Source organism: Rhea americana, unplaced genomic scaffold (genome assembly GCF_003343005.1).
Source record: "Rhea americana isolate MKP2758 unplaced genomic scaffold, rheAme1 scaffold_108, whole genome shotgun sequence".
Classification (NCBI taxonomy): Eukaryota; Metazoa; Chordata; class Aves; order Rheiformes; family Rheidae; genus Rhea; species Rhea americana.
In genome coordinates this window covers 2601950-2613957 of record NW_028185128.1, presented here as the reverse complement: position 1 = coordinate 2613957, position 12008 = coordinate 2601950, and the positions used below count along the sequence as shown (strand labels likewise).

Here is a 12008-nt window from a genome sequence, read left to right as displayed (position 1 = left end):
TGAGGGAAATGGCGGCGGGGGGGAAGGGCGGCGCCATTTGCTGGCGGCGGCCGGGCCCGCGGGGCTGCGTGGGCGCGGGGCGCGCGTGGGCCCGTCGCCCCCGTGCTTCCCGTGGGGGCCCGGAGCCGACGCCGCGGCCGGGAGAAGTCGCCCGCGGGAGGTTTTGCGGGTTAGGCGGCCGCCTGCGTTAGTGGTGTGCGGAGCGCGGCCCGGGCCCGCCAGAGAGCTCACAAGCAGTGAGGGTTCTGCGGTGCCTAGGAGTCTGGAAGAGAAAAAGGAATGGCATTCTCATTCCTGCCCCTGCAGAAAGCCTGGTGCGGAGTATGTGCCAGGCRGCTGTTGGGTGAGAGCCAGCAGACGGGAGAAACGCGGCCGCGAGCGTGGCGCTCCCCGGGGAGGACCACCTAGACCGTCGGTGCGTAGATGCCCCAGTGGAGTTACCCATCCTAAGCGCCTTGCAAACGTGAACTGCCGGGGCCGCTTACAGCGGAGTCCGGTGGGGTCGCTTGAGATGGATCTACACAGCAGCTGAACGAGCTAATAGCCGCCTTCTTAGGTCCGGCAGTTGTCTAAAGTTGTCACCTAAGCAGGTCTCCTGTGTCCTTAATTTAGATTTTTTCCTGCTTAAGAACTTAAGATTTTCACCAAAGAGGAGAAAGACATTTCACAGATAGTCTAGAGGTGCCATAGAGGGTCTACATAACCTCTAGAGTCTTGACCATGTCAGAAGAAGCGGTTTGGTCACCCTTGAAGCATATTTAAGCACAGAATAATCAAGAGCAAAGAGCTGTAGATGAAAACTTGTCTGTCTTCAAGAATTTAGACTCTTTGTATTTCMTTTGGATTTATCTGATCCAAAGAACTTAGAGTCACACCTCCATCTCCCACAAATACAATCTATTATTAGAAAACAGTTTATCTTAGCTCATTTCATCTCAATTTCATTACCTTTTGCTGACAGTACTTTTTATATGTCCTSTTCCTCATCATCTTCAGTGATTCATATATCTACCTGAGTAAGTTAGTCACTACACACAAGAAGAAAACTGAGTCATAGTGTGAATGAAAACACTGTATCCAGACTGGGTCTGCTATTACTTACCCCCTTGTAAGGGGAGACTTTGAACTGGATTCCCCATCCAGTTCCACCAGTTTTATGAGATTGTTCATTGAATTATACTGGAGAAAAGAGAAAATAAGAACTCAATTTTCAGAGGAGTTAGGTACCTAAATATTTTGCAAAGTGCACGGGTAGATAAGTAGAAAGCTACAGGGAGAAACTTGTGGAGGATGAACATGAGGCAAGCTTAAGACGGCAGAAAAAAACAAGGTAAGTTTTTTACATTCACAACAGAGGGAGTATTAGATACAGTATTATTTATGTAGCAAATTTTGGGTGTGTGTTATAACCATGTATTAAATTGCAAGATAGAATGCTTAAGATTAGATTTTAAACCAAAGTAGTAGAGAATTAGACTTCTTAAAAAAAAWTTTTGAAAATATATGTAAATGTTCTTCTTCATTTTGTACTGTCTTTAGTTAGAATTAGCCCTACTGTAGAATGGAGTTATGGCATGATATAAATAATATGATTGAWCAAATGAAACTCCAGCTATGGGAAATTTTGAATTCCAAAGCTCTGTCTTTTTGGCAACTTCAGTGACTATCAGAACTGAGCTAGGAAGGCATTTTCTGTTGTAATCTGCAAATTGCTCTRTGTCCTGTTGGCTTTATTTAAAAGTCTTCCCTCTGGGTAACTATGATATCAGAAACAGGGAATTATGGCTTCTTAATGCAATTACTTTGGAGCTGAAGCAGAGCCACAAGGGAGAAAAAAGTTTATTCAAACATCTGTCAGCCATGACATAAAACAGGAAAGAAATAATTAAGATTAAATTATATTGCCGTCTGATGTTATGTTATCACTGCATTTTTAAATTGCATTGAAAAGTTAATTGGGACAGTGCATAGCAGGAAGATGAAGATGAATCTCTTTGCTGTTATATCACACTGTGATTTAATTTACAAGAATGAACTTTGCATTTCAGGAGTTTCATACTGGGATCATGTCTTACCTATTCTTTTATTTTTTCATAGTATTGTGTTATTGGGTCTTTGGCTGTTTTCTTTTTGATAATCTCAAACCAACATTTATCATAAACACATAGTGTCCTTGTACATTCCAGTGTATCCCAGCCCTGATCTTTGATTCATTTTACTCCTGGTTTATGCTGATTTAACTGTGGATTTACTTGAAGGTAAAACTTGAAGGTAAAATAGCAATACTATTACCARTTAACAGCCTCAAGCCATCTGTGCTGTATTAACAATAAAACTCCACCATATACATATACCGAAAGAATGGACACTGCTTTTTGCCTTTGTTAGGCAAATTTTTAAATTTTTTACGTAGAAAGAAAGAAGAAGGACTTGAATACTTCACCAGAAATGTATAACTTTCCTTCAGTGGTACTACTGGTGAGCAATGGCGGATTCAGCATTAAGGTATACGGCTATCAAAGAAATTTGGGAATAGGTAGTAAAATAGTCTTTTATAACAAAGCCTTCATGCAGACCTCTAGCTTTATTATTGGCAGTCCAAGTCTACGTAGACATTGGGTCAGTAGAACAAATTAYCTGTCATGTTCTCCTCTTGCTTCCCCAGGAAAAAGGATTATTTATAAACTGTAGCTCTTCTTCTAGAAAGCAACCAGTTGAAGCATTTCAGAGTATTACTCTATCATTTTACTATTACTTATCTACAGTCAATCTAAATAAAGTTTAGAAATAGAAGCTAAAATACACATTATGAGCTTGATTTCTCTATTTACCTGTGTCTGAGCATCCTTTACACCTGTGAGCTGTGATTGTGAATTGCTACCAAGTATGCCTTCTCACTTTTTCCACTGACTTTTTAGAAGTACACATTATCCAGGTGTGGGGATATTTCACTTTATAAAGATCATATATTCTATTGCATATGACTTTGCAAAGAAAAAGTCTTTAGCTGTATGGACTGTCTCTTCACCTGCCAAATATTTCTCTTGGACCATTTTTTCTTTGATAGAGCAAGAGTTTAGTTGATTTGTCATTGATTTACCTGCCTGAAAAAGTTCTGGCATTTTAAAAGGCATAGTCCCCTCAGACTTAAGGAGCAGAGGCCTGGATTTTCCTCGTCTCACAAAAGTGTGCCCAAATAGAGCCAAGACTAGATATATGCTTAGTAAAATTTATGATTTTTTTAACAGACATATCTGAGGCATCTACCATCCCTTTGAGCTTTGATTTTTGGTCCCTGTCAGATTCAGCTGCAGTGGCCAGAAACCTAATCCCCCCCACGGTACTCAGGTAGGAGCCTCTTCTGTCCTTGTAGTCCATCTGGTAAGGACTGTAAAGCAGAGTGCTCAGCATCCACTTGGAGCTACTGCTTCATGATGGAACTGTGAACATCAGCAGCAATCACTAGGGATGTATCTTAGTTTGTTGGGTTGTGCCCTGCGGTAGGAAGGATTTTGTCTGCCCAGCCCACTCACTAACCTGCAGTACAGAGCCATCAGGAATTTCTGTGAGCAGCAATGTTTGCAGCTTCCCCAAGCTGAAATGACCCGAAACAACTCCTGCCATTACAATTCAGGCTGCTGTAGCACTAAGTTAATCTGGGAAGACAAAAGATGTTTTTTTTTGCTTAAGGCCCAAGGGGAATGGGGTTTGCCTGTGCCTCAGAGATTCTACATGAGATTAATCAAGTCATAACAGACTGGTGACATGAAACCTTTTTCCAGGTTAGAAGTGTAAGAGTGGGATGTGCAGTTTCAGATCCAGGTCAGTCGAGTTCATTTTTTCTCTTTTTGACAGAGGCTGGTGAAGTAAATAATAATGGAAAGACTGTACATAATTCATACATTCCAAATAGAGGTTGCCCTGGCACCATAATCCTGGTGTTCATCAACAGTGAACAGCTTTTTGCACCTAAATGGTGCTTTTTAAACATACTTAATTTTGAGAACTCCATGTATACACATTAGGCAAAGCTTCCTGTGCCAACTGGATTAGTAAGAGCTGTTTAATACTGTTCTATTATTAGATTCTGTTTTCAGTTATTTATATGTTTCCTAATTTAAGGCATTTACATTGAAATTTTCTGTCATTTATGTATGGCATCAGTTGGATTTCTCTGAAGTTTTGAGAAGAGTGCTCTAACTAATTCTGAGAAAAAAAGCATGTAAAAGGTTTGCTGTTTAGTCAGTGATAAAAGAAAATTATACCGTTGCTCCATTGCTCTGTTAAGCTCCAGGACTTCAAGCAAGGATTTGAAATTTGACAGAAGTGTGTGCAAGGAGGAACCCTTCACTGGCTTTCATTTGTGCAGCTCTACCCAAACTAAGTGAAGTTACAGGCATGTGTTTAGTAGATGCATTTTAGAGCTCAGCATGAAAATTCTCTGTATGTGTGTTCTTCACTGAATGCTGCTGCACACCCAAACAGATTGTGGCAGGTGCTTCCTCCAGGAAAAGGAAGATACGTCCTGCAGACGCTTAGGTGTGAAAGCTGTGTTTGCAGTATGTCTCAGTACGGTTCGGGGAAGTGAGCTATGCGCCAGGAACACATACAACACAGGGAATGAATGAAACTGGCAGTGGAGACTTGCTCTAGTGTGTCTGAGGCAGGGAACTACAAAATACTATGATCTCATGGCTAAGTTACCAAATGCTGACTTGTGGAACTAAATTATATCCATCCCTCTTCCCCTGTACTTCCTGAATATTGCAGGGTAAATTAGTTAAACCACTTTTTACTTAATGTTCATAGCTTTAATCAATAAAAACTGTACTTCAAATATTTCAAAATGGTAAAAAACCTAAATGTTCTGAAAATCAAACTTTGAATGTCTTAGGCATTTAAAATCGGTGGTCATTTCTGATTGCATTTATATCATTATGTTTTTATGCACTGCTTCACCACGTTGTCAACTTATTTTAAATGAATCTTTCACTAATGTAATATATTGTTATGCACTGAGTGTTTTAAAAGCTGTACTATAAATGCCATCTGAATGTGCATGTAATTCATGTTTACATCAGTTTTCCTTAATTTAGATTAAAAAAAAAACAATGCTAGCAGTCCTATTTTGTAGTACTAAACAAAAATCCATGTACATAACAGAGGTTTTCTACATAACATGTTTGTAAGCAAAAAGAATTTTAAGGATATACCAATTTCCTCAAGACATCATTGAACAGTTAACTGTACTTACTAAAATTTAAGTAGATACAATTACTTCGCTTTAACAGTGTGTGTACTTATAAACATGATATTTTAAGCCTTCAGATAAACAGAAGCAATATGTTATAGATGCTGTTTCAATTAGAAACACAGATACAGGGTTTTTTTTAGTGAAAGTTTAGCTTTTGGAGAACTTATGTTGTGGATTTGGACTGCTGCAGTGAGAAGCATCTGAGAGCATATTCAGTTAAACGATCCAAAAGCACTGAACAGTGTGTTTAAGTGAACAGTCCCTCACTGGGATTTGAGGAAGAGAAGACTGCTGCTCGTAAGTGCTGAGAAGTGTTTGTGCTGTCTTTCAGGTAGATGCAGAGTGGTGCAATGAATATCCTAACCAAGAAAATGATGAAAAGAAAAAGTCTTATATAAATAATAACTCAGTTTCCTCTGATAAATAACTCAACTTTTCCCACTTTTTTTTTTTTTTTTTTTTTTTTTTTTTTTAAGAATATGATGATCCTCCGCAGTGCAAGGCAGGACAAGATACTGTGCTGCAGTCACCTGTCGACTGGGTGCTTCTGGATGGCCGAGAAAGTTCAGATGACCATGGAATTGTGCAGTATGAGTGGACTTTGCTGCAAGGTGACTCAGCTATTGAAATGAAGGTACATATGGAACCTCACATGTAGCCAGTTATTGGCAGTTGGTTGTATTCATTATAGTTCAGTTTTAAATGCAGGAATAAAAACATTACATGTATTCAAACGGCTACCGAACACCAAATKTAGGATGAATATACAACTTGAGCCTTTATTTCATGTGGTTTACACAGTTCACCTGTGTTCAGGGTGGCATGAAACAGCCCATGTCAAATAAGTAGATGTCTATATTCTATTGTATTTCAGCTCTGCTCTCTTTAGGCATTTTTTGTGCTCACTGTAACTGCTTTTTATTTTCTATGATCCAGGCCAGAGAAATCTCAGTAAGTCAGTTACTAAAAATAATACAGTATTTTCACCTTCATTTTTTTGTCAGTGCTTATGGAGAAACTGCAAAGAAATTTCTGATGTAGACCTCACAAGACATATTGAAGTAGTATTTTATTGTATCTGTACCATTTCCACAACAATTGAGTTTTAACCTTTTTCATCATTTTATCAAAATAACCATCAAGAGAGATTCTCCACCCTACTCTTCCTTTGTGGATGCTATAGGAGCAGCAGAAAGGGAAAGGAAAAATTTTTCAAACCCGCTGAGTCTTCTCACAGTCTGTTATAGCCTACAATATTGAAAGCACACTGGGGATTCCACCTAGAGCAGGAAGGACATGTCAAAGGGGAGAGGGGGTAGACTCTAGTCCTTACTGTTGCAGAGATGCTTCCCCTAGATAGGAAGAGTTTACACAGCACAGCATCAGCAACGGGAACAGGAACAGTCCCAAACCCAGGAAGCCATATGTGCCTGTGCCACCACAAGCAGTACTTGACAGTTGCCACTCATATCTGTTCAGCTCAGTTACATCAAAGACAAGTTGGATAAACTAACCATATCAGCAAAGTTACTCAAGATCTGGAAAACTGAAACAAACCAGAGCCTCACCTAACACAAAGGGCTGGCTAAATGCATTGAAACCTGAAATTGTCATCCAAGAGATGAAAAAACCTACTGAGCAATTGGTTATTTCTTAATCTCCTGCAGGGCAATGTAAGTAATGTGTGATTATTGAACATCACCATGGCACAGTTAGGAACCAGTCTGCTGGATGAACCTTAAGAAGACAGATGGATTTCTCTTGGGAGCAGTTACTGAAATTTATGCCCAAGTGATTTTTTGTAACCATACTCCTTGAAGAAAACACAGCAGGGGTATTCAGAAGCATTAGTTAGGCCAGTGCTGCATACTTTTAAAAGTCTTATCTTCTACTGCAAGGTCTATATCTTTGGAAGGGTTACCATATTCAGCCAATTCTGAATTACTTCATGCTGTATCATGATTTGAGTCTGTCATGTCATGGTCTGTCAAAGACACAGTGTGATGATAAATGTTTATCATCATTTATTATATTATTAGCTTGAAAATTAAAAGGCCAGAAGGCATTCATGAGAAGTACAAACAGCATAATACATAGAAAAGACCTGAATCAAGCTTGAGTAGTTGCTAGATATCATTTGGATAAAAGGAAAATTTTATTATCTTGAGTTGTTAATCTGACTTTTTGCAGCACCACTGCATTTCTTTTGAAATTAATATGTGATGGAGTAATATACCTACAAATGGAATACACAAATTAAAAGTTAAAAAGTTAACTAAAAATTTTAAAGTTCATGTTTTTACTTTAACTTAAATTTGCTCTGTAAAATAGAGACTGGGCTCATGTTTATTTAAACCTGCAAAACTCACATTAATCTTGTTGATTTCTTTATATTTGATAACTGARATAAATTCTGACACAGGTTTCAGCTTAAATAGCTGCTTTTCCATTGTCTTCAAATGAGCAGGAATTTCTCCCACTGAATTTATACCACAATAATTTAATTTTTAATGTTGAATTAATAACTGTGATTATTCATACAAATATTTGGTGATTTAGTTGGTATCCTGAAGTTACTGAATTTCTTGTAATCTATTCTTAGAAAAATATACATGAATCCATAGCAACCAGGGATAATGAGGCTGTGTGTTTAAAAAAGGTAAAAGGCAGCTGTTGCCTTGCACTTAAGTACGGAAGAATAAATAGAAGGCACAGGAGGGGAAAGGACTGCTTAAAGAGATCTTATGATATTGTAGAAGGAAGCCAGTAGAAATATTTTTTTTCTGTTGTGATTAATTAGCAGAGGGATAATGTGCTTGTTAGATTGCTCTCTATGCTCTCTAGCTGCAAAGTGCTGTGACAGTTTTGGAGGACTGGGKTTTTTTTATGATGATTACCTGGAAATTTACTGTCTAGTTTGAGCCAAAGTTTAGAACAGAGCCAAAGTTTAGAACAAAGCAGGTACAGTGAGGCATTGTTCAGGGCAGAATGGAGATAGAAAGGAAAGCACAGAGGTCCTCAAGAGGAATGGCGTATTCTGAAGTTAGTGGAGTTTCTCTGGATTTTTGCTGAGAAGAAAGTGGGACTCTGTGGCTTACGAGTTTTAAAAATCATGTCTGCTCTCCCAGCAACCATGGTGAACAGCAGCAGGGTGCTTTTTAGAATATATTTACCTTTGTAATACAGTAAAGAATAAAAATGCAAAGTGTCATATTCTTCATCTGGAAGCAATGAACAGCACAAATAGCTAAATGAGTGCACTTGAATATATGGAAAAAGAAAGAAATTCAGTTAGGAAATTAACTTACGGGAAGAGTAAATTAAATTTATCAGTACACCCTACTTCAAAACCCTAGGACTCTATTACCATGTTTATTGAAATTTTCTGTTCTTTTTAGGCATTAAAAGCAAATTTCAAAGAGTAAAACCAAAGCTCTTTATTCAATTTTGTTTTTAATATTAAAGGTTTTCAGAGAGGATTTCAGTGTACTTTTCAGTAATTCATCGCTATAAAAGTAACCCTGTGCTCTTCACTTGTAAAAATGCCCTAGACTTTCAATTAACCTGTGCGTGGCTTCTTTTGTAATTGTTAAAGTAGGTGTTACTGAATTCACATATAGTTGAAGTTATTTGAGAGTGGAAACTGTCATGAGAGTGAAAAAAAAAAGCATTTTATACGAATGTTATACTCATTTTATACAAACTTGTTCTAAATTATTATTTTACTAGTAATGCCATTTTGGTACTGATTTTAAATTATCATAAAAGAAGTTATTTTCCTAATTCTTTTCTGATACAATCCAATTTAAGCTGTTTCTATACATATATGTACATATATATACATATATATACACATATATATGACTTTCTAAAATCTAATGGTTAGGGTAGTCACTGTAGTCACCGTTTCCAGTACAGAGCAAAGCATGAAAATGAAGGACAGGGGCGTAGAAAAGTTCAGTTCAGACAATTTGTAAAAGTTGCGAGTCATATATAAATGTCACACTGGAAAGAAGTAGGCAGTCTTATTAGTAAAGCCATGCTATCAGTCACCTTATCAAAAGTCAATATATTGTAAAAGGCACTTCTGTCATTAGATATGTATTAGTCTACAGATTAACTGGACAGAGAGTACAAGGCAAAATATTCTAAAATATTACTGCCTGCTCCCTGAAATTATATTTCTCTTTACTGAAAATTTGACTTAAATTTATAGATTCAATTTATTTTCCAGTGTTAGGGTCCACAGGTCCACATAATTAAGTGTACCATTAAAAACAGTACACAAATGTTAAGCATGTTTGTTTTTCCATATTGAAAGCAAAAAAAGATCAAAATGTGACAGGCTGATACACATGCTTGAGTGGTTTGGCTAGACTTAAGAGCAGTATTCTTTCTGTATGAAAAGCACTGAACACAAAATTGATGGACTGATCCTTTATACTAATATGATTTTTTTTCACTGGGTTTCTTTTATCAGGTACCACAACCAGGAACACTGAAGCTGTCTCACTTTAAGGAAGGTGTATATATTTTCCAGCTAACAGTGATGGACACTGCTGGACAGCGGAGCTCTGATAATGTCTCTGTGACCGTTCTTCCCATGGTTCATTCTGCAGTAGGTGAGAAAATGACTGAAATCATTGGCTGTGTGATGTGGTGGAGGCAGAAGTCTTATTCTCCATTCCTCTATTATTATCTCTCTCTTGTTCTTTGTGTATTGACATCTCTTTCAGTTTTGAATTGCTGTTTCAAATTCAGGAAGCAATTGTCACATTTTTGTTAGAGCAATAATGCTTCCAAGCTTCTAAATATTCACCGCCGTATTGCTAATAAGCATGCCGGGTTGGAAAAATGAAATACTGCCGTATGTGTCAGGCACATTGTTACGGTCCATTGTATGGTCACACAGGGTGCTTAGAACGTGGCAGGGCTCRTACTGCAGGGAAGACCTGTTAAAAGCAATTCATAATGTGTGAGACTAACAAATTAATAGTAATATTGGCCTGCACCTGTAGGCTAAAAGGTGGGGTGGTTTCTTGTTTTCATGCATTTAAGCTTTTTATTAAATGTTTGTTAAGCAGTTGTTGAAGTTTTAGATTACTGTGAAAACTGAAACTGATCATCATTTTTTAAACTCTGAGCTTTAGAGACATATAGAAAGAGAGCTGAAAGCATGAAAGATAGAAAGGAAGTCACATTGCAGTGGCTGTCATTTTTGTGTTCTTTCTTAACTAAAAAATAGCATGTATATAGATATAAGTGGTATATTCTTATTACCATGTAATTAGCAAGTTGCTAATATAGATCTGCTGTTCTAGCACAAAGTAAAGGTTAAACTAGCATGGTGTATCTGGATATGTTACTATATTCAGCTGAACCAGTGAAAGCTTTGCTCTGCTCCAGTGTATTATCTCTACATTAGAGGGCAGTCCCAGTGGCAATAAATTAGTATTACGAAAAAAGTTATGAGTTTGTTTAATAATGTCTGTGTTCCAGTAATGAATGATAGAATTGTATTCATTAACGTTTAATTCAGCTAAAGCACGCTAAGAGTTTTGCTGTTTTATTTATTTGTTGCTGTGGGATCTGTGTCATCTTTTGGGTAGAACAAATAGAGAATTTGCTGCTTTTATTCTTTTTCTAATTCCCTAAGTATATTTGCAGTTTAAGTGCTCCTGCTGTAGTTAAACCAGTGCACGATGCCTTGGTGCACACAGGACCTGTGCCATTATTAGTGCTGAAGTTAATGAGATGCATTTTCAAAGTATAAGTTTTTTTTGGKTTTGAACAGGCAATACATGTTCATGCCATACTTTCATTAGCATTGCTCAGCTTTTGAAATTATGCTGCATAGCAGTACAACAGCTGAAGGTCATGATTTGCTTATGTAAATCTATTTGCCATTACCAGCTTAACCAAACACTGAACTTGATAGTGCTTTACAAAGCAATGAAATACATTGCTGTTGGAAAGACGATAGTACATATGTAAGCAGTAATTATAAGATCAAAATGGGTTTCAGGAGAGCTTTGAGTATGTATCTGCAATTGTGAAATGTCCATGGACATTCTGTATTTCTAGAGGAATCTAAATACTAAAGCAGGCAGCAATCCAGTTCTTTCTAGTGAGGATCGCTTATAAGATCTTATGCTCATTCCTGTTCTGACATATGCTGTATTTCAGTCAATGTATTGCTCATATGAATAAATGATAGGCATTCTTTCTTTAGTCTTTCCAGCAGGTTACAGAAAACATGATGTAAAAGAGCCCATAGCTATAATACAGCTCATATATGTGCCTATAAAATAACATATTGTCAGAAATACAGAAAGGATGTGTAGTATGAATTACCTGTTTGAGAAATGCAATTAAAACCAGAGAGATCTCATCTATTTGTTTTCTGGGCTGTCCTGGAATTTTTAAGCCTGGAAAGAATACCTTTCAGCTTACACCACTGCAGCTTWAGGTGCTGCAGAGAGGTGCTGCACACTGCAGGGTGCTATAGCCTCTAGGTTGAGAGCTCCTGAAGAGAAAATGATTTGCAGAACAGTGATGAGGGTGCAAGGAACAGCTCTTATTCATAGCTTCTATGTCCATACAACATTATAGAGCTGAGTCAGGCCTTTCTTCAACTTGCTACTTTATGTGTGATTTTTCTTGACAGTCTGATTTTACTTTTGCTTGATACTAGAGATTTTAGTTACTGACTGAGTATTTTGGAGTTCTCATTCGGTAATATGAGAATTGTTTT

The 12008-nt window shown here is 37.6% G+C and overlaps 1 protein-coding gene across 1 annotated transcript in view; it reads left to right on the top strand.

The window, feature by feature from the left end:
* The window catches only part of LRP11 (LDL receptor related protein 11), a 51552-nt gene that overhangs the window by 29609 nt on the left and 9935 nt on the right, over positions 1 to 12008 (top strand). The window contains exons 2-3 of the mRNA XM_085310868.1: positions 5731 to 5888; positions 9735 to 9876. Of these exons, the coding sequence (XP_085166994.1) occupies positions 5731 to 5888; positions 9735 to 9876 (300 nt within the window). The remainder of the gene's footprint in view (positions 1 to 5730; positions 5889 to 9734; positions 9877 to 12008) is intronic.